At 43.6% G+C, this 24,030-nt stretch overlaps 1 protein-coding gene and 1 non-coding gene across 3 annotated transcripts in view; both read left to right on the top strand.

The window, feature by feature from the left end:
- Positions 1–22,420, top strand: part of HSPA9 (heat shock protein family A (Hsp70) member 9) — a 32,679-nt gene extending 10,259 nt beyond the window's left edge. Inside the window, exons 7-18 of one of the 2 annotated variants that reach the window (XM_025206069.1) lie at positions 19–125; positions 1,112–1,274; positions 2,041–2,133; positions 5,137–5,346; positions 8,104–8,331; positions 10,959–11,063; positions 12,389–12,506; positions 14,576–14,670; positions 18,464–18,556; positions 20,311–20,451; positions 21,085–21,174; positions 22,309–22,420. In XM_025206069.1, the coding sequence (XP_025061854.1) occupies positions 19–125; positions 1,112–1,274; positions 2,041–2,133; positions 5,137–5,346; positions 8,104–8,331; positions 10,959–11,063; positions 12,389–12,506; positions 14,576–14,670; positions 18,464–18,556; positions 20,311–20,451; positions 21,085–21,144 (1,413 nt within the window). In that variant the 3' untranslated portion in view covers positions 21,145–21,174; positions 22,309–22,420. Of the gene's footprint in view, positions 1–18; positions 126–1,111; positions 1,275–2,040; positions 2,134–5,136; positions 5,347–8,103; positions 8,332–10,958; positions 11,064–12,388; positions 12,507–14,575; positions 14,671–18,463; positions 18,557–20,310; positions 20,452–21,084; positions 21,979–22,308 lie in introns of those variants that run through there. The other variant, XM_006015725.3, reaches the window with a different exon arrangement.
- LOC112550562 lies at positions 9,093–9,171 on the top strand. Its single transcript, XR_003094471.1, has one exon. It is a non-coding gene; the product is annotated as a small nucleolar RNA SNORD63 (small nucleolar RNA).
- Positions 22,421–24,030: the final 1,610 nt, after the last annotated feature.

Raw genomic sequence — 24,030 nt, forward strand, 5'->3', positions numbered from 1 at the left:
ATTACCTCTCTTTTTCAGGCTACCAAGGATGCCGGACAAATTGCTGGATTGAATGTTCTGAGAGTGATTAATGAGCCAACTGCTGCTGCCTTGGCTTATGGTTTAGATAAGTCTGAAGACAAAGTGTAAGTGTCTGTCAGTAACCACGCCCTCTTCTTTAGCACAACATTGCACAGTTCTGTTTTGACGTGTGGCCCAGAATCTTTACCCAGGTTCTGGTTAGTTGATATATAGGAGCCAAGATTGTGCCCCGAAACACTCGTTTCTTTAGTGCCTGTTAGGATACAAATAAACATGACCTATTTGAATCGGTATTACTTCACCAGTTCATCAAGAACAGACTTTATAAACAAGTAAATTTATGTTGCGTTATGTTAGCATGTGAGCATCCTTTGCTTCTTGTTTCACCACCCCCCAAAAGGTATCGTCATAACAGAAGCATGGATGTGAGCTCCATACCTGTGATTTGTCTTGTGTTTTTATATGGAGTAAAGACTCTGAATGCAGACTCTTAACACACATGTTGTGGCTTTTTAACTGCACTCTCCTGTTCCAGCCTTTCTGCTCCTTTTATTAGGAGCAAAAAGTATTAAAGCCTTCCCTTGGAGAGAAGCATTCCCTCATATAGTAAATAATGAAAACAATTACCAGAGTTACATAATTGGACCATCTTGCAGTCCTTGTCATCCCAGATGTCCTATTGGAGCTCAGGGAAAACTCCAGGTAGGCAAGGAATGCAGGACTGGGCTCATAATGTAAGTTTGATAGCCTTATTAGGGAAGGCTTCTTCAGGGAAAAATTTAATCTTCTGTAATTCTCACACAGAAGAAAGGAGTGAATGTTGCATTAAGGCAGATACTGAGATTCCATAGGTTAGTGTCACGCCTCGGATCCTTTTCAGAGTTCAAATAACAATCAGCAGTCTTGAAATGAGAGCAAAAGGAATGTAATGATTAGGCCCACCATCTTAACAGCCTTCCCCTTCCTAGACAGTAATCTCTAAATGGTATATACTTCCTGGGGCTGTCCAGACTCATCTTGATGCTCTATCTGTATGTTACTCAAAAGACTCCTAATGTGTAGGAATGACATGTTTTCTCTGTGTTCTTAGTATTGCAGTTTATGACTTGGGTGGTGGCACATTTGATATTTCTATCTTGGAAATTCAGAAGGGAGTCTTTGAGGTGAAGTCAACCAATGGTGACACTTTCTTGGGGGGTGAAGATTTTGACCAGGCTTTGCTGCAGTATATTGTTAAAGAGTTCAGGAGAGAGGTAAGAGACTTCTGCACAATGAAAATAACATCCCAAATTGCGTGTTGATTTATGAAGAACGTGAACTAAGAAATACAACTTTTAGGGAAGGATGAAGATTTCTTTTTGCCATGGAATGTTCCAGGTTTTGGGTGTATAATAGACCATTAACTTCAGCTTAGGCAGTATAAAACCGAGATTTGTTGGGCTGGTTTTTGGTTTGTACTTGCCTTTAGAAATTTAGCTTGAGGTAGAGTTATTGGAGCTGACATCTGAAGGACAAACAGGATAGCAAGATTTCTGTTTTTCCTATAGGATTCTGTTTTTTATCACAAGTGAGTCTGTGTGAATACAGATTTTGTTGCCAGGTGCATTTGGTGCTGCTTCTGACACTACTGCCCATCCAGTGCATGGAGTATAGTGGTAACATTCAGGGGTGTGAACATGTTAATCCTAACTTCTTCACTCGCCCAGTATTGCCTTCAGCAAATTGCAGTGTCAGTGCCCCATTAGTTTAATTATTAGTGGTTATATCACTAAGTAACTGCATTACAGGCTGCTGAAGCTAACAGGTTTTTGTAAAGTGTTAAGTAGAATGTGTATCCATGGCTAAAAATATGGGGAATCAGCAAAAAGCACAAAGTATCGTTACGTATTTATTTATTTTTATTTTTTTTTTGCAACCTTCAAAAAGACTTGAGATGCTTTTTTGAGGGGGTGGGAAAGGATATCATGGGTTTTAAAGAATGAGCCTCCTTATTAATACATGTTTCTCCTCATTGGTTAGACTGGCGTTGACCTGACTAAAGACAACATGGCTCTTCAGAGAGTGAGAGAAGCATCAGAAAAGGCGAAGTGTGAGCTTTCTTCATCTGTGCAGGTGAGGTGACTAAATTTCAAAGCACTTCAGTGGGTTACTTTGGCATATTGCTTTTTGCATTGTGTTTATTTTGCAGGTAATATGATTGCTTTTCATAGCATCGGGGGGGAACTTTATTATAACTAAACTAAATTATAGGAAAATACTTTGGCAAAATAGTCTTGATATTAAATTTTCTCAGGTTATTAGCTTGTATAGGTAATGCGACTGCTTGAGGTTTAGAATACCAGTGGGTGCTGCTGTTTTTGCCTCTTACATGAGAACATTAGTCTGTTAGCTTTAACCCCAGACAACATTCTCTCCTTCCTGTAGAATTGTTCCCAAGTACCAGATGTACAAGCCATCAAGGAATAAAGTTGTTGATAATCCTGCTTCTACTACACTAGCTTTTGTTCTGGCAATTCAGAGTCTCATCTTAACATAATGAGAACTTAACTGAATGAGTTATTTGCCTAATGGCAAAAAAATGGTAAAAAATTCTCCTTTAAAAAAAACAAAGAACACCCAGCACACAAGGGGCTAATCACTGCACATGCTAGGCATATTGACTCTACCATATCTCACCCACTTGTTTCAGCTTTGATTCTCTGTGTGCCCTGTTTGTCTGCAGTGGGGACCAAGGCCCCTGTTACTTTACAAGGGGAGGAGCAGCAGGCCTAAGCTGCATTCTGATGGTGGCAGCTGAGCTTAGGCCAGCTACTAAAGAAGCAGCTCAGCTGTGCAAGCTGCAGCAGAGAAGCAGACAGCCCCTAGAACTAAAGGGGGTCACTTAGGCTCAGTAAGGGAGCTGAGATGGGATGTCATGTGACAAGGAAGGTGAGGAGTTCAGCTCTGAGCCAGAGCTGTCAGGCCCTGCTCCCCAAATGGAGACAAGCTCCCACCTGCAGGAGCGACTATGGGTAAGCTGGCAGTATAGCCAGGAGTTTGCAGTTCATAGAGACCCGAGGTGAGGGTACAACCCTACATTAGAGATTGAATTTGTTTTCATTTTGTGTTTTAAGTTGCTGGAAGAATGGGCTGTGGCTATAGGAATGTTCTCAAAGCCACAGGAGGGTGCCTGAGGGCTGTTTTGTGTCTGGGCCCTACAAGGGTCATGAAGTGGTTAATGCTGAGCGGGCCCACAGCTGAGCCAATCAGTAGTGATGCTAGCAAGGCTTGGGCATGGCTGAGGGAAGCTGGAGGCCCTGATTAGAGCTCTTAAGGCGCAGTTAGGGCCGAGGGCCTTGGTTAGTGCCTCACGGCAATATGGTCTAGAGAGCCCAGATAAGTGCCAAGAGGGCATGTTTTGTGCTAGTAGGGCATGAGTAGTGCAAGGCAGCCAGTAGAGGGACTTGTTGGTGGAAGGAGGATACAGTAGTAAGGAAAACTGAGGGTCCAGCAGGGGAAGGAAGGGAACCTATGGATAGCGCCACCAAAATCACTCCAGGGCTCTGGGGTAGCCTCCCAATGTGCTAAAAAGTTATATCAAGGCATGGCAGGCAAGAAAGCAAAAATGCATATGCAGAACTGGAGCGAAGGGCCAAATTTGTTCAGCCACTAGGGGGCACCACAGCTGCCCTTAGGCTGGTTCAGTCACAGGGTGGTTCTTGTATTGGAAAAGAAGAGAGGTCACAGGAAGGACATTTCTTAGACCGGTCACAAAAGATAATTTTGTATAGGGCAGTGGTTTTCAGTTTGGTCTGTGGACCCCAGGGGGTCTGCAGACTGTCTCACCTGTCTGCAAAAGATGACTGATCCAATCAAAAGTATATAAATACCCCACACTTACAATTCAAAGGGATCTACACCTCCATTCATAATTTTATAGGGGTCTGCAAATGAAAAAATGGTTGAAAACAGCTGGTCAAAGGTATAAACACAGTTCTCGCTTGCTAGCTGACAAGAGCCATAAAATGCAATTCATTTGTACCAGGAAAAGCTGGCTATTTTAACTCCTAATGATGCAGTAAAATTACCAACTTTAAGGCAGGTCTTCTGGTTTTATTCATGCTGCTATGTATGAGGAAGGAGTTTGGCTTTCATCCATAATAACAGATCAGTTCTGGCTTTACAAACAGTCCACTGAGTTTGTGCCAGCAAGACATGACTCAGCATGTTGCTATGATTTTTGCTATGCATTGATTCAAAATTAGTGCTGTGAACTTGCGAAATCCAGTGGGTCTATTTAAACTCTTGTATCACTAATCAAAGGAAATGTGTATTTGTAATGTTAAGTGCAGATAAGCTAGGTATGTTGAGACTCAAGCAGGTATTGCTTTGGATACCAAAAAGGGCAGAAGGCTGCCTTATATAAAATATTAGGAAATAAATAAATGATATTTGGCTAACATTTTTCTTGGCCCTGCAACAATTCTAATGCTTGTCCACCTGAATGTGACTTCCCTTTCCTGCACCCCGCCTCCCCACTTAGTTTTAACTTGGATATGGACCTTTTGACTTGAGTATATTGGGTATGCACCAAAGAGCCAACTGCTGTTCCTTGTGTCTTCACATGGTTGTCTGCAGAGCTGCAAATCTTTTTTCTGCAGCCTTAGTTTAAAAATAAAATTTGAGTGGAACATGTCCAAAAAAAATCCAAACCCGAGTAAGCTGGAAATAATACTACCTGGGATTGTTGTTAGCCCTGGAGAAGTTTAGTAATGTTAAATACTAGATTCCATTTAGAAAGTTTTATTTAATATATTTTCTCCAGCTTGTGAAAGGTTGTTTTATCTCTGGTTATGAACTTTTGATGTTAGCAGTTCAGGTCTATCTACTGTGCTTTATGCACCTTTTACTAATTCTTTATAAACATAGCATAAATGGGATCTTTTATAAAGGGTGGTCAGTCTCAATTGGGGGGTGGTAAATTAAACATGCAGAAGCTGTGTGAGAACTTCTTAGGCTTAAGCTCCATATAGGGACCCATTGTCTTTAAAATTGATTGCTTCCCTCAGTGGCTACACTGAGAACTCCAGATCATTGTCTCCCACTTCTGACATCTGGAGGTTTCTTGTGTTTCAGACCGACATTAACTTGCCATATCTTACTATGGATGCTTCTGGACCAAAGCACTTGAATATGAAATTGAGTCGTTCACAGTTTGAGGGGATTGTTGCAGATCTGATCAGGAGGACAGTAGCACCATGCCAGAAGGCCATGCAGGATGCTGAAGTCAGCAAGAGTGACATTGGTGAAGTCCTCTTGGTTGGTGGCATGACCAGAATGCCTAAGGTATGTCTCATTCCCTCTTAATGGGCAGCACTAATTCTGCTTGTCACAGTTTCCCCCTCCTCACCCCCAAGTCTCCTATTGAGCAAAAGGATTTTTATAGGGGACTTGCAAAGGAAAAGCCCTTATTCCAGTAGTCTTGGAACTGGTTTATGCTAGGGTCGCTTGCAGAACACAGGGCAATATCAAGCACATGCTAATGGAGTGGAGCAAATGCAAGTGACTTTGTTCCCTGCTTTTGTTGTGTTGACCTTTGAGCTGGGAGCTTCTCAGGAGGATACTGTGGGCTGGGTTTAAATTTTACAAAGGCAAATTATAGCTGGCAGAAGTCGAATTCTGTTCCTGGGTGGTAGTAGATTAAACATGAACAGCATAGAGATGCAAGAATTTAAGGCTTTCTCTAGCCCCAGAGAGGTGTATCTGAAGTGGCTGATATATTTAAACTCTTCTAACATTTTTTTTCTTTCCAGTCAATTTACCTTTGTCATTATTGAGCACTATGCTCACAGCCAGCAATTAAAACAGATCCATTCCATAACCTGCTTCTAGTGTATAACCTAGATGAATGTCTGTTCCCTGGGCCAGGCACTGTTTAGCCTATTTGGGTGACCATGTGGTCTAGTATTGGCTACCTAGATACTTAGCTGTTGTGTACTGTGGTGATCTGCACCAGCAACCTGACTTGCCAACTTGCTTTGCTGCTACTCAGTTTTTTGCAGATGTGGTACAGGCTTGTGCTGATGTGCTGTCCCATTCTGATTATATACAGAGCACTGTTCCACTGCCTTGAACTTGATGGTGACCATTCATGTACAGTGTTGTCTTAAGAATACAGGCTGTGCAACTACCCTTAGTTCCTCATAATTTGGAGACCAGTAAAAGCAGCTTTGCTCCAAGAGCTGTCTGGGGATTCCTCCTGTCTTAGTGTGTTTATATAGTTATTGCCCTGGCTCCAGAATGCTTTGCTGGTGCAGAGTACTGACTGGGATTGAATTGGCTAATGTGCCACATGCCTCTTGCAGCCTAGGTGTGGGTGATGTTCAACACATGCTTAGCCAGTTAGTGAACAGTCTTGGCTTTCTCTTTTATTCTCATCAGACTTTGACAGGTCTTTTTGGAGGAGGTAAGTAACAGCTGTCCAGGTTGAGTTCTAGTGTGGGGTGACTGTACCCTGCCCTGTAAAACAGTCTCAGCTGGATATGCTCATTTCCTTTGTTCTGTTATATAATACTGTAATTTGTGTAACAGCTGCTTCCTTACACCCCAGAAGTGACTGCATTTCAGTAGTGGTGGAAGCCCTTTCTGAAGCAGTAAGTATCCCTTGGGGTGGAAGATAGTGCTTAAATATCAGTTCTTTATTTATATCTCCCCAGCACCTGTGGCCTTGCAAGGTTACATAATGCTTCCCTGAATATCTATAGTCAGAGCTATAACTGCAGGCTCAGCTGGGTGCTGGGCATACCAAGATCTGTTCTTGCATATTGCGCACAGTGTAGCTTTCTCCTTGTATTGAACCCAGCTCTCCTTCACAGCTTTGCTAAGAGTGACATTTTACCTTACTTGGATTATTCTTTCAGGGCCAGTGTTCTAGGAAAATGTCAAGTCTGTGATTAGAAGTAATGCTTCCTCTATGTAAAATGTGCCCCTAAGGGGAAAGTCTTCCAGTTAATTACATAGCCTTTAATATAGGTAACAGGCCAAGCCTCGTGTATAGGAAGCGTTCTCACATGGAGGAGTTAGTGATGTGCTTGAAGTATACAGCTTCCTGTGAGCATAGTTCTCACCTTTTACAAAAAATGGTGACTATAATCCTGTAGCTTGTCTTGGAGAGAGAGATGAGCTTCTACTGAAAGTCCATACCAGTCTTGGCTGTGAGGTGCCTTCCCTTGGAAAAGAACTGAGAACTGTGTAGTACTGCAAACAGTTGCGTTATTGCCTGGATACTTCAGTATTATATCTAATTTATCTTCATCTGCATGTCCTGAAAAGGCAGAGCAGTGTCATGTTAATAACACAGTATCTGCTGAAACAGCAGTTTCACCACCCTGGTGAAATAGCACATTAAATAAGGGGGTGGAGTTACTGTTCCTATTTGACTGTTCATTTTTTAATACACCCCTCCCGCCCCGAGATGTCCTTATCTTTTGCAGCTTGTCCCTGGGGTACTGTGACTGCCACTGCATTTCAGTCCTCAAACTGTGACAACCCTCAGGAGTATAAACTAGGAATATGCTAATTATTGCAGGAAGCAGTTCTCAACTGGTGCACAGATGGGGTCTCCATTTAGCTCAAGTATGTTGCTGTGTCATTGTTGTGGGCAGGGGCTTAGCAGAGGTGGGAGTATTATCCAGAATTTGCTTTGAACTCTGGAGACCTGTTCTTTGTCTCCCTCTATAGCTGCTTCACTGCCCATTAATTTGCTTGGAAATGAGGCTGTAGACAAGGGGTTGATTGGGTTTTCCCTTGTAAATAATATAGATGCAGGGTAGATGTGAGTATACCAGTGGAAACTCACTAGAGCACCTGAAGGTATTGGGGCAGGGGGAGTAGCAAGTCACTCCTGAAATTTAATCTGGTCTCTTACTATTCAGACTCTGCTGCAGAAGTAGTGAGGACGAAAATTGAACTAGTTTGGGGACTTTGCAGGATGATGGAACCCCTTTTTCAAATCTTTCACGATAACCTGAGATGGACACATGGCTGCAGTCCTGTGTGGCAGTAGTTTTTGATACACGTGCTCTGTGTTCTGTATCCTTTTAGGTGCAGCAGACTGTGCAGGATTTGTTTGGCCGTGCTCCTAGCAAAGCAGTTAATCCTGATGAAGCTGTTGCTATTGGTGCTGCCATTCAAGGCGGTGTGCTGGCTGGTGATGTTACCGATGTACTGCTCCTGGATGTGACTCCCCTCTCCCTCGGAATTGAGACACTGGGAGGTGTCTTCACTAAACTTATCAACAGAAACACTACTATTCCCACGAAAAAGAGCCAGGTGAGGTTAAAACACCCAGGTTACTGGTTGTGAATGGAGTTCTGTGCCGCTGTCCTGGTACAACTGCAGATGCTTATTCCTGCCTCATCCTTGTATTTGTCCCCTAAAGACTGCAATCAGTATCAACTTTTTCTCCTTCCTTGCTGCACAAGAAAGTCGAGCTGATGCTGTTGCCTTGTGGCTTATCAGCCTTATGGCACTTGTGGCAGAACCACTGGCAGAGCATTGTGTTTAGAAGTGGTAGCACAGCTCTGATCTTTTTGCTGGAAAGCATATGAAGGTAGGCAGAGTGAGAAGAGGTATAAAGCATTTGGAAAGGTACACCCAGCGAAGGTGCAGTTGCCCTGGTAGTGGTCCAGTGCTATTACTGTTGGGTGCAGGGTTAAGCTGTATCCTCTCTACACAGGGCTGGGAATCCTATTGAGGCAATGCTCTGCCCAGGAGAGAGGTTATTCCTCATGTCACCCTCTAGCGATTGCTTGAGGCTGAGAAGAAACCTCTTGTGGATACAATATGTGGCCTCTGGAGGGGTGAGTAAAGGGATCCTAGGATAGTCCCTTTTCACCCAAAGAAAGGCCTAGGCAGTGGTAAGGGAGTTGGAAGTAAAGACAGGTAGATTAGTGAATAACTTTTCCTCAATAAGGGCTGTGCATGTAAATATTTCTAGTTACTAATGCTGCCTCAACTTCCCTGCCCCTTCTTGGGGAGCATGTAATAAGGAATGTCTTGCTTCTCTGGTTCAGGACAGAATCAAATTGTGTGTGCTATGATGTAATATCAACACATCATTCTGAAGAGAATGGAACATGTGGAGACTCTTTTTTTTTATTACTGAGCACAACACGCAGATAAACTGCCTTTGGCCTAGGTTCATAGGAATATATGCTCTTTTCTTACACACTATCTTTCTACCAGAACTGGATCTACTCTATGGCTTTGACAGTTATGCCACAGGGAGTTATGTGCAAAACAATTCGAAGTTATACACAATTAATTACTGGGGGTGTTTTTACATTTCATCTTATATTCTTAATATCTGTGCCAGAAACCCCATCTGGGTGGGTGTGCTCCACCCCTCCAGCTTGGTGCATAGCCCCTGCTGGGGACATTGCTCCCTGATGGGAGCAGCAGTGGGCCTTTGGAATGCTCGTGGCCACGGCATGTGGCTCCAGCTTAGTCCTAGGAGCTGTATGTCGTGGTATGGAGCCAGCCTGGCCCGTTAGCATGCATCTTCAGGTGAAACCAGGTTGGCTGTCAGCACTGCAGGTAGGAGCTGCGTACCATGAGGCCAGGTGGGTTCTGTGCTTCCATGTGGGGCTTCTAGCACTCCAGCAAGAAGCTGCACGTGTAAGCACGGAGTCGCATGCTTTCAGGGCAGGCAGGCTCTGTGCCTCCATGTGTGGCTTCCCACTGGAGTGCTGGAAGCCCCATGTGGAGGCATGGAGCCAGCCAAGCCCAATGGCATGTGGCTCCTGCCTTCAGTGCCATTTACCTCATGTGCTGGCTCAGAGCCAGCCTAGTTTGGCTTGAAGGCATGTGCCAGCAGGCTGAGCTGGGAGGTCTGTGTGACACCACGTGCGGCTCCCAGGACTTGACCGGAGTCACGTGCTACCAGGGGCTCTGCCTTCTGCTGACATGAGTGCCCCAAGGTGGTGGTGCTGCTGCTGCTGCCGCCATAAGTGGTAGATGTTGTGCATCCCCCCCACTCCTGCGTGGTGGTGGTGAGGGGATGCATGTGTGGTGGTAGGGTTCCCTCCTACCAACACCCCTTGCAAGCAGGAGCTCACCTCATTCACCAGCTGTCTAGTCACACGCCACTGAGCTTGGTGCCTCCACATGGAGTTCCCATCTAAAGTGCCGAGAGCCCTGTGGAGGTGGAGGGACAGAGCCTGCCCAGGTTAAATTATGCAATTATTACGCAGCCTAGCTTTACTGAAATCCTGTCCTGTTACCTGCTGGTATGTCTTCTTTTTTTGCTGTATTAAGCTTTTGGTCTTGGGTGTGACCATAAACTCCACCCAACTAGAGGGCCTGCTAGTTTTATAGGAGGAGTAACTCTTATAAAATTCCACAATGTTGCAACCTGCAGAATAAGGTGAGTATAGGGTGCCTCAGTATCCTAGCCCCCACTGCTTTGTGGGTACTTCTTGGTTGGAGAGAGGCTAAGGGACATCACCCTGACAGAAACGTGCCATCACTGAGGCGTTGGGCAGTCAGCGGCAGTTCTGATCTGTTGTTCTTTGTCAGAAGCTGCAGCCATCAAGGCACTGAATGTCTGGACTTGATCTGGCCTTAAGATTCTGTCTCGGTGGTCTAAACTAAAGGGGGCATGATAGGTCTTGGGCAGCCTCTGCTCCTCTGTACTCTTGCCTATGTGTACATGTTAAAGGTCTTGGTATGATGATTGCACGGCTCCATACAAATGGATTCATCAGGCGCCTGTCTAGACCTCTTATGCATATACCATGATCTGGAAGATTGACAGTTGCCTGCTGTTGTAAGCTTTTGAGCCATGGGGGAATAATGCACGCTTAATTGTTTCTTATCTGTTCAGCTTAGCTTATTTTTTATGTCTTGCGTTGTACTTTAGTTGTTTTGCGGTAACCAATTTAATTTACATATTGCAGGTGTTTTCTACAGCTGCTGATGGGCAGACTCAAGTGGAGATTAAAGTATGCCAAGGGGAGAGAGAGATGGCCAATGACAACAAGCTTCTGGGCCAGTTCACTTTGGTATGTTGGCTCTCAGTATTTATGACCTTAAGCTTAACTTGATAAGTTCAAAGCCTTCTCCATTTTCATTTGACCCTTTCTCTTGAAGGTGATGTTTTGAAACAGAAGTCACTTGATTGTCTTCTTTGTTTTTACTTCTGAGAAACAAAGCAACCCTCTAGGCATAAATCTTGGGATTCTGGATCAGTCTTCCAGTGGCAGTGGAAGGAGGCAGCAAAAAAGTTAAACCTTCAAACTTTACGTTTATGGACAAGACAGCCCATAGTTTCCTTGAGAAGCAACTAAGTGGCCCAGTTGATCCATTTCAGTCTTAAAATTCTTGTGTTTTGTATGCCCTGAGTGATACCAGACTTGCATGTCACTGGACCATAAAGTTACCTTGCCTTCTATAGCCATCTGTTCTCAGGCACTGATTTATGTAGCTCAGAGCTAGGTTATGATGTCTGGCCCCAAGATCTAAATCAGTTCAGATTCTGCTTCTCAGTTGTTGGTTTTCCCTGAGGCAGCCTGTAGCAGGCCCATCGCTACCTCCTTTTAAATCCCTTTGGAACAGCTTAGTTGGATAACTGTCATGTGCCAGGGATGAGCATAGCCTGTGGCTATTGCACTTCAGCATGACTGGCTATGTACCCAAAATCAACTGATCAGACTGTTAAGATATGTCTTCCTGATTAAATGGAAATTTGTGTTAATACTGTGCCTACTTCTAGCCACCTTCTTAGAATGGCTATGAAAGTGGCTGTCCTGCATTTGGTCCTCCTAAGCTTATCTGGGCTCCTGAACTCTGGCAGACTGTCAGCTTCTTCCTTCCTGACCAACCCCATTCTAAATGAGTTGTAAGAAGAAGCCCTCTAATAAGGTAGAGGTTAAGATCTCCTTAAGAAGCACCCCAGACGGACCTTCACCTTTTAGATGTGGTAGCTCCACCGAGTATATCAAGGTGAGGTGGCCACGCCCAAAGTAGAACTAAGCACTTTGCTAGAGGAAAGTGAAGCTGCTATGTACAAGGAGGGAAAAACCGCTAAATAGCATTGGCTTCTGCTTTAATGTTCTCTGAGCCAAATTTGTTCTTGTGGCGTTCTTGTAACTTGTGGGCAGAAATCTGTATCCACATTTAAATTAAGTCTCTCCCATTTAAATCTATCAAGATGCTGCTAATTCACTACATGAGTCTTTTGACAGGAATATATTGGATTGTGCATTTAGGTTGTTTTAGTTAATTAGCTAGTTGAGTTTACACTTCACTGAGAGTATGCATAGTAAAGGTGTATACACCAAGCCCCTGTCTGGGGGAGCTGATGGCTAACCATTTCTGATTTTTGCAGGTTGGAATTCCTCCAGCTCCACGTGGAGTGCCCCAGATTGAGGTCACTTTTGACATTGATGCTAATGGTATTGTTCATGTTTCAGCCAAGGATAAAGGGACTGGACGTGAGCAGCAAAGTAAGTGTGGGTTCCAAAAAGGGAGGGAAATGTATGGAACAATAAACACGCTCAGTTGGCTGAGGGATAGGAGGTATTAATCCCTTGATATCCAGCAGTATGTTAGGTGCCTCTAACAGAAATAATCCATTCATTAGTCATGGTTAAGCAAGTGAGGATGACAAGCAGGTAAATGGGGGCTGGGGAAATGTATGTAGGGCAGTCAAAATCAGCTGAAATGGAGAGGAGGGAAAAGGTGCTAGTAACAAATTGGTCTGAACTCTGCTACACTGAAGAAACAGCTCCTACACTCAACCCAGTATCTTTTCCATCATTAGATATCCAGGGGTTGTCCTCTGACTTGCGTGCTTTTGCATGCAGAGTAGTACACGGTATGTTCAGTATAACCACCCTTTTTCTAACTGTCCTCTATGGCTCTTCAAAAGTTCTGCTTGTAATTCATAGGGCTGGAGATCAGTCAATTCAACTATAGCCCCTAGCGAGTTCCCAGACTTGCACATATTACTACTTTACCTCCAAGGGTTACAAACCCAGCCAGGGAGCACGTCTTGATTTGGCCAAGCCTTGTGTCAAATGAGTCCTGTATGTAAGCAGCCTCTGGGACTGTAGCTTTTGGTGGAAAAATAGGGCCAGGGTTCAAGTCCTCCCTTCAGTCAGGAGGACTTGAAAGCAGCCTGTCTCTTGCTCAGTTACATATGTGATACATGCAAAAGACCCTTTGTGAAATGTCAGATAAGATCAGCTGTTGGATCCTTCAAACATTCAAAGAAATTGTATAGCTGTGCAGAGACTACATGTCTTTGCACTACTTGGGTCAAAGGCTAAATTAGTGCGCTCTGAAAACTAGACAGGTTTCTGTCACTGAAGGGAATGGAAGAGAATCATGGTGGGGAATGTTCTCATGGCTTGCTTCTGAGGGGGGCTGGGCCACTTTCCAAAAGCGAAAGGAAACTCCCATGACCTGGTAAAATGATTCCTCCTGTTGCCTTGCAGGCCAGTGTGCCCCCTTGGCCTAGTGACCAGGTACACAGGTTCACTTTCAGATGAAGTAACTAAAGAAAAGTTTGGAACTTGCAAACTGTTATGTAAGAAGTGTCCGATAGAAACAGCCCTGATCTGAGGTGCCAAATACTCTTTCCTCTCTACCCCAGTGCTCTTCCAGTACTGTTCTGTCCTTGTACTTCCTGTTATCTCCATGGATACACTAACTAGAATCTGTATAAAACACTAACCTTAGTGAGGTTGCAGTTATTCAAGGACTCTAATATGCTTTGCTGTAGTCTCACCCCCTCAAAGGTACATTTTGAGGATTGTTTTCCAAACCAAAAACGAAATGCCATGCGTCATCAGTTAGTACTACCTCTGCATGGGAGATCAGAGAAGTGGTTACTTTCAGCTATTATATGCAGTGCTGAGAATGAACTAGGGATGTAAATATTATTTAAAACATTAGCCATTTAAACTCTTCTGATTTATATTGGTTAACCGTTTAACCAATAATACATACCTGCAGAGTAGCCAGCACCTGCTCTACTTGCCTCAGGGCAAGACAAGTGGTGCTCCTGCTTCCCCTTCCCTGCCTCTCCTCTGGGGAAGTCTGGTTGGGCTGGGCTCCACTGCCTATTCCCACCACCCTGGCTCCAGCACTGATTTACATGGTGTGAACTGCTGGTGGAAGGGGGAAGTGGCCTGCAAAGGCAGGCTGGGCTGGAAAGGTAGTCTGGACAAGTAGTACCATTATACCATGCGATAGTTCACACAACATGGTCTGTTTTAAATGTTAACTGTAATGCATTAACAGTATAAATATAATTATAGTTTAACCTTTCACATCCCTAGAATGAACCTCTTTATTTTTGCTTTCATCAGATTTCCTACTTTGTTTTTACTAGGCATTTCTAAGGTTACTAATACACTGACTCAAATACTACTTTTAAGTTGCTCATTGGCACAAGGAAGTTATTCCTGGCAATGCAAGCTTTGTGTGGGTTCCTCACTAAGAGTTGCTTTGTCCTCAAGATGGAGTTAAAGTACATAGTTCAGCTTTTAATCCTTATTTTCTAATGCAGTTGTGATCCAGTCTTCTGGTGGTCTCAGTAAAGATGAAATTGAAAACATGGTGAAGAATGCAGAGAAATTTGCAGAGGAGGATAGGCGAAGAAAGGTAACTTGATGATATGTATTTGGGGTCTTTATTTGGGTACCAGTTCACCAGCCAGTTAATAAGTCTTCATTCCCTATTATGAAACTGCACCCTATTTGGAGACATGTGGCAGTGCAACCTACCAGGTGCAGCTGCAGTATTGGTGTGAGAGCTTACCTAACAAGAGCATAAGTAGGGACCTACCTAACTCACGGTGAGAGAAAGCAATTTTTGTGGCTGGGTCGTAACCCGAAGAGCCAATTTTTAGTGATTTCGTGGCAGCCCTACCCCTCAGCACTGATTGGTGGAGAGGTGCCAGGGAGAAGAGGAATGAAGGGGTGGTTGCCATCTTGGCTTTTGGCTGCCCTTTGTGAAGCCTTGCCCCTTGTCATTGATTGGCAGAGAGGCACAAGGGGACACCTGCCATCTTGTCTGCTGCCCTTCGTGCCAGCCCACCAGCTGGTACCTTCCCTTTCCAGGTTGGCTGCAAGGCTGTGCTGCAGTAGCAGTGAGGACTGCTCCTCCCACTAAGGAGCCAGCATTTTATTTTTATGAAGTTGGTGCTTTTGGTTGATTTCCTGGGAAATTGTGGCCAGTGCCATTTTTCATGGACATTGCTGTTTTTCGCAGTTTCCGCAAAAATTGCGAAACTGCAATTTTTAAGTGGGTCCCTAGACACAAGATCTCCTCCTCTACTTGAGAACTTCTGTCTTGACATGTAAGGGTCAGATTAAGAGGCCTTAAGTGTCACTAGTTTTGCATGTGCAAATGGTTATTTAGATATCCACTTACCTCTGAGTTATACGTGCAGTTGTATCAACTGTGCAAGAATACATAGGCACCTAAAATGCACAGATTTTTGAGGCCTCTTTTTAAATATAGGATCAGCGATTTAAAACAATCCATAATGTTTGAGGGGGACAAGCTGGGCTTTCCTATGCTTCTGCAGCAACATGTCCTGGGAACACAGGACTGAGCATGCCCCACCGATCTTGAGTCCGTGGGTACGATCCAGACTTGGAAGCTTACCAGTGAGGCTGTTCCAGGCTTGTCTGCAGCCCCTTTTCTCAAACCTAGAGCCATCTCACTGGCAAGCTTGCAGGTCTGGAGTGTGCCTGCAAATTTGATTGGGTAAAGAGGGCTCAGTCTTGTGCTCTCTAGGACCAAGCATTTTAGATGGCAGGCCAGCCATATGCAAGCTGGCCTGCCTATTAATGAGACCTGAATTGAGTTTGAAAAATCTAATTGAATCTATTTTTTGTCACTTGTGTTCTTATTTCATGTATCTTGCACACTAAGGGTAAATATCTCATGGACTAAGGCAGTGGGGGCCAACCTCTTGGAAGGCATACCACAAACTAAGCCTTGTACCCTCCCTGGATGCCACTTCCCCAACCAAATCTGCTGCTCTGCTTTTTGCTCCCTGCCACCCTCCATGATCATCTGTGTACCCCACGCAAAGGTTGTATGTGTCACGTGCGCCATAGGTCATCCACCCCTAGACTAAGGAAGTCTATCCTCAAATATCCCCTGTTGCATTGCAGTCAAAACTGTGTTCACCAAGCCTCTTGAAATGTTTGGGTTTATTCTGTAAAATTTGAAATGATGCCTCAACTGACTGGTAGTCCCCTGCATTGTGTAGTTCTAGTATATAGTTTGTTTAAAAGCCTGGTCCTCAGCACCTTGAGTGCCAGATCTCAGCTAAATATCAAGGTAGAAGCAACTTACCCTGTGGCATAGAAGGTGGAGTTCTACCTACACAACACTTGCTCTGCAGTAACTGCCTTTGTAGAAAATAGTCACAAATAAGCTTCTGCCTTGCCCCAGGGTAGTTTCCTTTGAGCACCTGATGAAGGGCAACATCCTGTCCCTTCCAATGGTGGTGACTTCTATCTATGTGTCCACCCTGAGCCTGGGTGTTTGTTTTGAGGCAGGAGAGGCCACTGAGTCCCTATTGACTTTCTCTTCCTATACCTGAATGATTTCAATCCTATGATATTCATAATGTCAATGCCTGGATTTAATTGGCTTAATAAGGGTTATGCTAATGAATTGCACTACTAAATATAGGATGTTGATTTAAGCAGATGTGCTGAAGAGCTGCTGTATTTTGTGGCACCAGCATATGCTTAATGATTGCTGAAATTGTAGATGCTGTAGATGTTTTACTTCTGTTCTGTATATAACTTGTAATCTTGTTCAGGCAGCTCTTGTAAATCTGACGCTTTTTAGGGAAAAGTTCGGAGATGGGAAAAGAGAATACTTGAAACAGCTTTCTATGAAAGGAGTTGAATCTTTTTGAGAATTACAGCTGTTTCTTTTATTCTTCAGAATTGTTGCAGCCCAGAGGCCCTGACTCTTGCATATGGGAATTACAGCATAAAATACTTTTAATACCCCTTGTTTGGCAAAGAGTCTTTATAAAGAGGTAGTGCTTGTATAATAAGATGTTCTGAAAATTCCTGCCTGCTGTCTCCATGTATTATCACCGGGACATGTGCTGCCACTTCTGGCCTCTGCACCAGACTGGTCCTATGCCCCTTATCCAACCCACAGGGCTGGATGAATGTGAAACCCGTGTGCTGGTGGATTGACAGCCCTGAAATGGTACTGCCCTTCTTGAATCATGTATACAACAGATAAGAGCAGCGGAAGATTTCCTGTGCTGCCCACTAAGCTACTTAAGCCATGGCCTGAAGCAGCGGCTCTGAACCGGGGGTCCATAGCTCCCTGGGGTGCTTCAAGCAGGTTTCAGGGGGTCCATCCTGCCTGGGGAGGAAATGCCTCAGCTCCCCAGGCTGAGGCAAGTTCTGAGGAAGGGCCAGGGGCAGGCTCACCCTGCCCAGCCCCACAGCCTCCATCAAGTGGGTGAAACTCTGCAGTGCTGCTGCTGCTCAGGTGAGTGGGGCCCTAGGGATCCTTGCTGCTAAGCCCCACCCTCTGCACCTGGAGCCGGGCAGAAGGCACTAGTGAGCTGGGCTGGTCCTCGGGGAGGGGGGGGGGGGGGGGCCTGACCTGGGGTAACCAACCATGAATGAGTGTAGTCTAATCTCCAAAGTCCATTTTCTTAATATTGGTTCTCCTCTCACCCTGCTGGCTCAGGTTGCCAGTTGTGGGCTTGAGAGCAGATGTCTTCCAGCTATGAATAACTGACAGTGCAGCGGCCAGTAGAAAATAATGGAGAATGTTGGCAAATGTTGTTGACCTTTTGTAACTGTATTCCTGTACAGCAGTATTTCAAACAAGTAGATCACCCAGCTTGCTGTCACCGGTGCAGTAATTTGTGTTGACACTTGCTTTGGGCCACATTCTGGTTATCTTGGCCCCCAGAAAAGCTATGGCCTTGGAGTTTTTAACAAGCAAATCTGGTTTGGAAAAAGCATCTGGGAGACCAAATCTGGATGACCCAGACATCACCATGCACAAAGTTCACTCTAATGCCCCGGCTGCTGTGAGGCTCAGTAGTCTTCTGAAAGTGAAGGCTGCCTTGTCTGGCCCAAAACAATAGAGCAGGGATATCATATTGCCTAGGCCATGCTATGTCATATTGGGCCCCAGCCATTTGGGGAAGTAGAGAAAAAATTTCCAGTGGTATGGGGCTTGTCTTGTATTCCCAGTCACAGATGTACCTGCAAGTGACCTGCTTTCTTTGTTTGGAAGGTATGGGTCATGGGAGAAGATCCTCAGAGAAAAGATTAGCGGTTGTGCTTCAGTTTCACTGATTGCAACTCTCCTCAGCTGTCGAGTTCTTTGCTGTTGACATAGTGACAGGTGTGAACAATGTGTAAATTCTTACCTGAACTCTCTTACTCAGGAACGGGTTGAAGCTGTAAACATGGCAGAAGGCATAATTCATGATTCAGAATCCAAGATGGAGGAATTTAAGGATCAACTGCCAGAAGATGAGGTGCGTGTTTTCTTGTTCCTTTGTGTAAGGAGGCAAGAGTCCCTGTAGTGTTCTGGTGAAAACTTGATATAACACTGTTCTTGGGCTTTGCATGTGCTTGGGACATGATAGAGACAGACTTTCCAGTTGGAAGGAGTCTAACTCTGGAAAATGAGCACTGCTCTTGACTAACTGCTTTTCATTTCACTTGGTGGCATAGGCAAATGAGGCTAAGGGGGACCTCTTTAGAATAGCAAAGATCCTGGTTCCAGTCTGAGCTGAGTGACTGAAAATCTGAGTGACCTATGAAGTCTATTTAATGAAAGGCTTTTAAATGAATTAGGCCCTTGATTTGACTTTACATGGCTTCTGTTAGAAGCCTTTACTTTTTGAGTGGGAATCTCTTCCAAAAATAAATATTTAAAAAGTGCTCAACTTACAGGCAAAGAAACTTAAAAGAAGGCTCCTATTTTGTCCTGGGAGTCTGTAGATAGTGGGTATGCAGTCCCCAGAAACTTGGAGGCGACTTACGCTATTCCAGCTAATTTAATTTGGGTGTTCCTTTGGTGCCTTGAGTGAGTCATGCTTGGTGTCAAAGGAGGACGTTTAATATTGCTCTAAAAGTGACTATCTCATCTCTGCATTATTAATTTCAGAAGTAAAGTGTAAAATATACTTCACAAGCTGTGAAATGTCTTGACTATCAGTATTGTGCAAAGAGTACAAATGGCTTGTGGGTTTTAAGACGATGGAGCTTCTTGTCAAATGCCTTTGATCAGTTTTGGTGAAGATGTAAACTATGGGTTTCTCTTTAAGATGATCCTGAGTTCACCAGGGATTTGGGGAACACAGTGACAGGAGTTAGAATTATTTTTTTCCAGGGCAGCAGCATCTGACAAGGCAAGATACTGCCTAACTAGCCTTCAAAGCGGGAAGTTTATGAGAAGTGTGTACAACTGTACCATTGTCTGTGTGGGAATACCAGATGGGCAATGTTAAAAGGAACATTAAGAAGCTTTGATCAGGGAAGAGAAGCCTATCATTGGCTCAGGCCTCAAAAACATCTTGCCTCCACCATTCGGCAGGTCTGAATGTAAAGAATTAATTGTGGCTGCCTACGTTCTGACCGCAAGCACTGCTGAGCAAGCTCTTGATGCAGCTGTCCTACAGTAACTTTTTTTCTTAAATCCTGGCCCTCCAGCAGAGTGCCAGTCTGACAGAGAAGTGCCAGATTGTGTGATGGGTTTGACAGATGGCCATAGGGACTGGGATAGGACCATACTACTTTTGCCTCTCTCTTCCTCCCACATACAACAAAGGGATTAAACTGTTTAGGGCCCAATGTGCTGAATAGCAACTTTCCTGAAATTCTGGTATCACCTTTAAGTTTAAATGACGAACAACTTTTTCCGCTGCTCTTGGTTCATGGGTGATTTGTCATTGGCTAATGCAGTGTGCCAGTGAGACCAGCTCTCATCTGAAGGGGGCCTTTTGGTCTCCATGGCCCATTCAATCCTTTGCATCTCTGCTGAGACTGCAAACAAGAAGACCAGTTAATGCCAACTGTGGTGCTTTTAGTGCTGTGGACACATGCCCATTGGGAACTGGAAAAGCTGCTTGTTCCTGCAAGCTTTATGGCTTAATTTGAGTCTTAAATTAATTGTATTTAGCAAAAATTGAGACTGCTAAGACCAGCAAGGTAGATATTAATAAAATAACAGTTTTAATTAACTTGCATGCAAAATAACCTAATATTATTTGTAACTTGTTTACAGTGCAACAAGTTGAAAGAAGAAATAGCTAAAATGAGAGAGCTTCTGGCTCGTAAAGATACTGAAACAGGAGAGAACATAAAACAGGCAGCATCCAGCCTGCAGCAGGCTTCTTTGAAGCTCTTTGAAATGGCATACAAAAAGGTAGGTGCTCCAGACCTCTGTCTTGCATTGAAACTTGCACCAGAAGAGGGAATCAGTCCAACTGAAAATTTAGCCTGAGAAACTGCTGAATATTGGAGGTAGTATTTGAAGTTGTATCACAAATCCCGCTGACTAGTAAGTGTTGTATTAGTGATATCTAGAAAAAATGAAATGTGACTTCAGATGTTGACTGTGTAGCTCATTTTCTTTGATCTTTGGTAGTGTGTGTATGTTGTGCTGTCACTGATGACGTTACCTTTCTATATAAAATTATCTTGTAGAATCTAAGTTGTTGCAAAACTTTATAAAACAGTATTTGAGACTGTGCACACAAAGATATGTAGGCATTGGGTAAACAGGTCCGTCATCCAAAGGATTTAATACTTGGCTACATGTTGAGTATGCAAAGGGTATTTAGAGGATCAGTTGCAATTCTGAAAATCTTAATAGTAGAAACTGCTAAACATTTCTAGCCACTGGTTGCTGCTGGTTCTGCAGGAGGCTTCTGATTAAAACATTTTTTGCCTTTATCTTCATGCAAGAATTCTTATCTGTCTAGAACAATCCCTATCACCTGCTTCCAGGGTAGCTGGAAGCTATTTATCTGCAACTAATCAACTGAATCTTTCACAGATGGCATCTGAACGAGAGGCTTCGGGAAGTTCTGGGGACCAGAAAGAGGAGAAACAGTAAAAGCCACAGTCTCATGGAGAAAAGAGGAAGGTGATTTGTTCTGAAGCTTGGGAGCCAAGGAACTTTCCTGAGCAGAAGTGGGCAGAATTCAGTCTTACTGTGTTTTGGCAGTATTCTATATATATATAATTTCTTTTAATGTATACATTTAGTGATGCGTCTACTAGATAATCATCACTTGATGAAAGTTAATTCATGAGAGAGTTCTAAATGTTCAGCCCTGTCACATTAAACTGAGCAGCCAGGGGACTTGCTGATCATTTATTCCTAATACTGGGCATGACGGTGTACTGAATTTTGTCCAACACTTAAAACCATGTCACAAATCTAGGGGTGGGGGCAGGCGTCCGATGGAGCTTGAAACACTTGTGGATCCTCTTCTTGGAAGCAAGTGCTTGTGAGCTGTGTGCAATAGATCCTGGATATACCAGTGGCAGGCCCAGCTACATTGCTAGAGATCGTTCAGCTTTGCAGCTAGCCTAGTATTCTTGTATTGAAGAAGATGGGTTACTTTAATTTAGGTGTAATTTTTTTTCCCGGCAAATAAGATCACATTTGAAGTTACATGCACTGCTTGCATAAGCTTTCTGCTCCATCCAATGTCTGTTCTTTGCTTATGGTAAAACAACTTCCCTAATGATAAAATTGTTGGATCCATTCTGGATTTTTTTTTTTTTTTTAAATAAAGGAAGTATCCAATTCCTCTGACATTCTTGGCTAACTGATTCTTGGTGTTGGGGCATTTGTTGGTGGCCAGACTGCATGAATCTGAGCAGTTTCTCTGTATTGGAATTGGTTAACTTCAGTAGCAATTAAACTCCCTAGTAAACCTTGCTTAAGGATTCTGCTTCCTTTTTGGTAGCTAATGCTTGTGTAAATTTCTTGACGCGTAGGAATTACTCAGCTAGAACAGACCAGTGGTTCCACTGAATCACTAACTACTGGAGAGTAGGAAGGTGCAAGAAACCTAAATGCACAGTTACAGATTAAACAAATCCATATGGTATTACTTCAGACATTTTGTGGTTGACTTGTGCTGTGAGGCATGAGGGTTTATACTCATTCCTGCACTTGTGCTCTAAGTTTATATTATGACTTGTTCATATAAATGTCTGCTTGTTTGGGCTGGGTACACTTTTGATAACATTTTTGATCATTTTTTAGAAATCCTTCATCTGTACTGCCAGGAAGGGAAGCAGCAGGGAAGAGCTTTGTGTCTAGTTTTTATGAGAAGGCAAGGAGAAAATTGTCTTGTATAATAAAAATGCTTCCTGAATGTTGCAATCTAAGCAAATCAATACTTAACTCCTGCAGTACTGATAATGGCATTCTCTTAGCTTCCAAGTACCCTGACGGAACAGAGGTCACAGGATAAATCGAATCCAGTCATCTCAGTTGCAAAATGTGCCCACTGCTTTCTCCCTTCAGGTGTTGTACAAACCTACCCTACAAACATTTGATTCTGCTGGCTTTCCGGAGCTGCTTCTCATCATGTTGAGCATCTTCCCCTTGCCTCTGACACTAGCCATCTTATTGCCCTCAGCCTTCCCACCAGTCCTCACAGCTGCTGTCTTAAGTATTTAAGCATCCTACATCTCTTTCTGCTGACCCCTCCCCCTAACCATAAATCAAGATTTCCTCCTGCCCACCAACCCTATTCTTGGCAGTGAAGCCAGCTCACTTTACTGGTGCTCTTATCTTGCACCCTAGAATGTAGCCTGTCTTCATGTGCTGCTGCTCACGATGTTTGGTGTCATAATGCAAGATTGTCAGCTTGGAGTCTCATCACCTCCTCTCCTGTTCTTTCTTCTGGAAAAAAAGTGTTTAATGGGTTTTCGATAACTCCTTTTTAGAGAAATTAAGAGCATGTCGAGTCCATTAAATCTAGTGCATTGTCTAAATGTGATGGAAAGCTATAATTAGCTGCACTCAATAAATCTGATCTGCAGGTGCTGCTGCTTTAATTGAAGCAGTCCAGTGAAGATGCTTTCACTTCCAAATTAAATAACAGGGATATGTCAAAGACTGAAATACTAATCTAAAAATGTGGTATAAGGTAGAACAGATGTAATACCTGGATTTTTAAAGAGCACTTGACACAGCCTCTCTTTTACTTGCAAAAGAAACTTGGTAGAAGGTTGGTACCAAGAATAATAAATAACATTGTACCAAATGATCTACTGTAGTACTACAGGGAACAGTTTGGTGAAGTGGTTAATGCAGGAGTGATTTGAAAAATGGAGGTGGGGCAGGGCTGAAATTAACAGTGATCGAATGATACCAAAGCGGGGCAAAGGTGTGGAGATTAAAATATTTGCAGTGGTAATGACAGTGATGAAACTGAATACACACAAGTCAAGTATGTAGCTTTAAAAAAAAATAAAAAAATCCACAGTCTCACAGTGGAAGAGGGTCTGAACTCTTCAGTGCAGAGAGATGTAAAGGTGGTCCTAGGCACTGCAGCAGGCAATGCTTTCTACAGTGGACTTTGGTTGTCTTGGCACAGGAAAAGACATGCAGAGAAACTGAGGGTAGCAGTAATGCATGCTGCACTTCTATGCTGTCTGTTGTTTTGTTTTTTTTTTTTTTACTTAAGTGGAAGCACTGGTAGCCAAAGATGCCTTTTGCCTGTTTATGTGAGGTATTCATTCAAGTGAACTGGGATTGGGAGGAGCGTATCCAGTAGAAACAAACGATGTTTCTGCTTCCCAAAGAAAAATCATAGGATTACAGCCTTTATTTAGTTCCCTTTTCATTACAATCTAAATGTGACATGCCAAAAGGCCCTTTAGCCCTGGACATCTATGGATGAAGTAACAAAAAGGACTTAGTGCAATAGTGGCTGAGAGAAACCATTTACAAATTAGATTGAGGCTCCAGCTTCTC

The sequence above is a fragment of the Alligator sinensis genome, unplaced genomic scaffold, assembly GCF_000455745.1.
Source record: "Alligator sinensis unplaced genomic scaffold, ASM45574v1 scaffold156_1, whole genome shotgun sequence".
Taxonomy (NCBI): domain Eukaryota; kingdom Metazoa; phylum Chordata; order Crocodylia; family Alligatoridae; genus Alligator; species Alligator sinensis.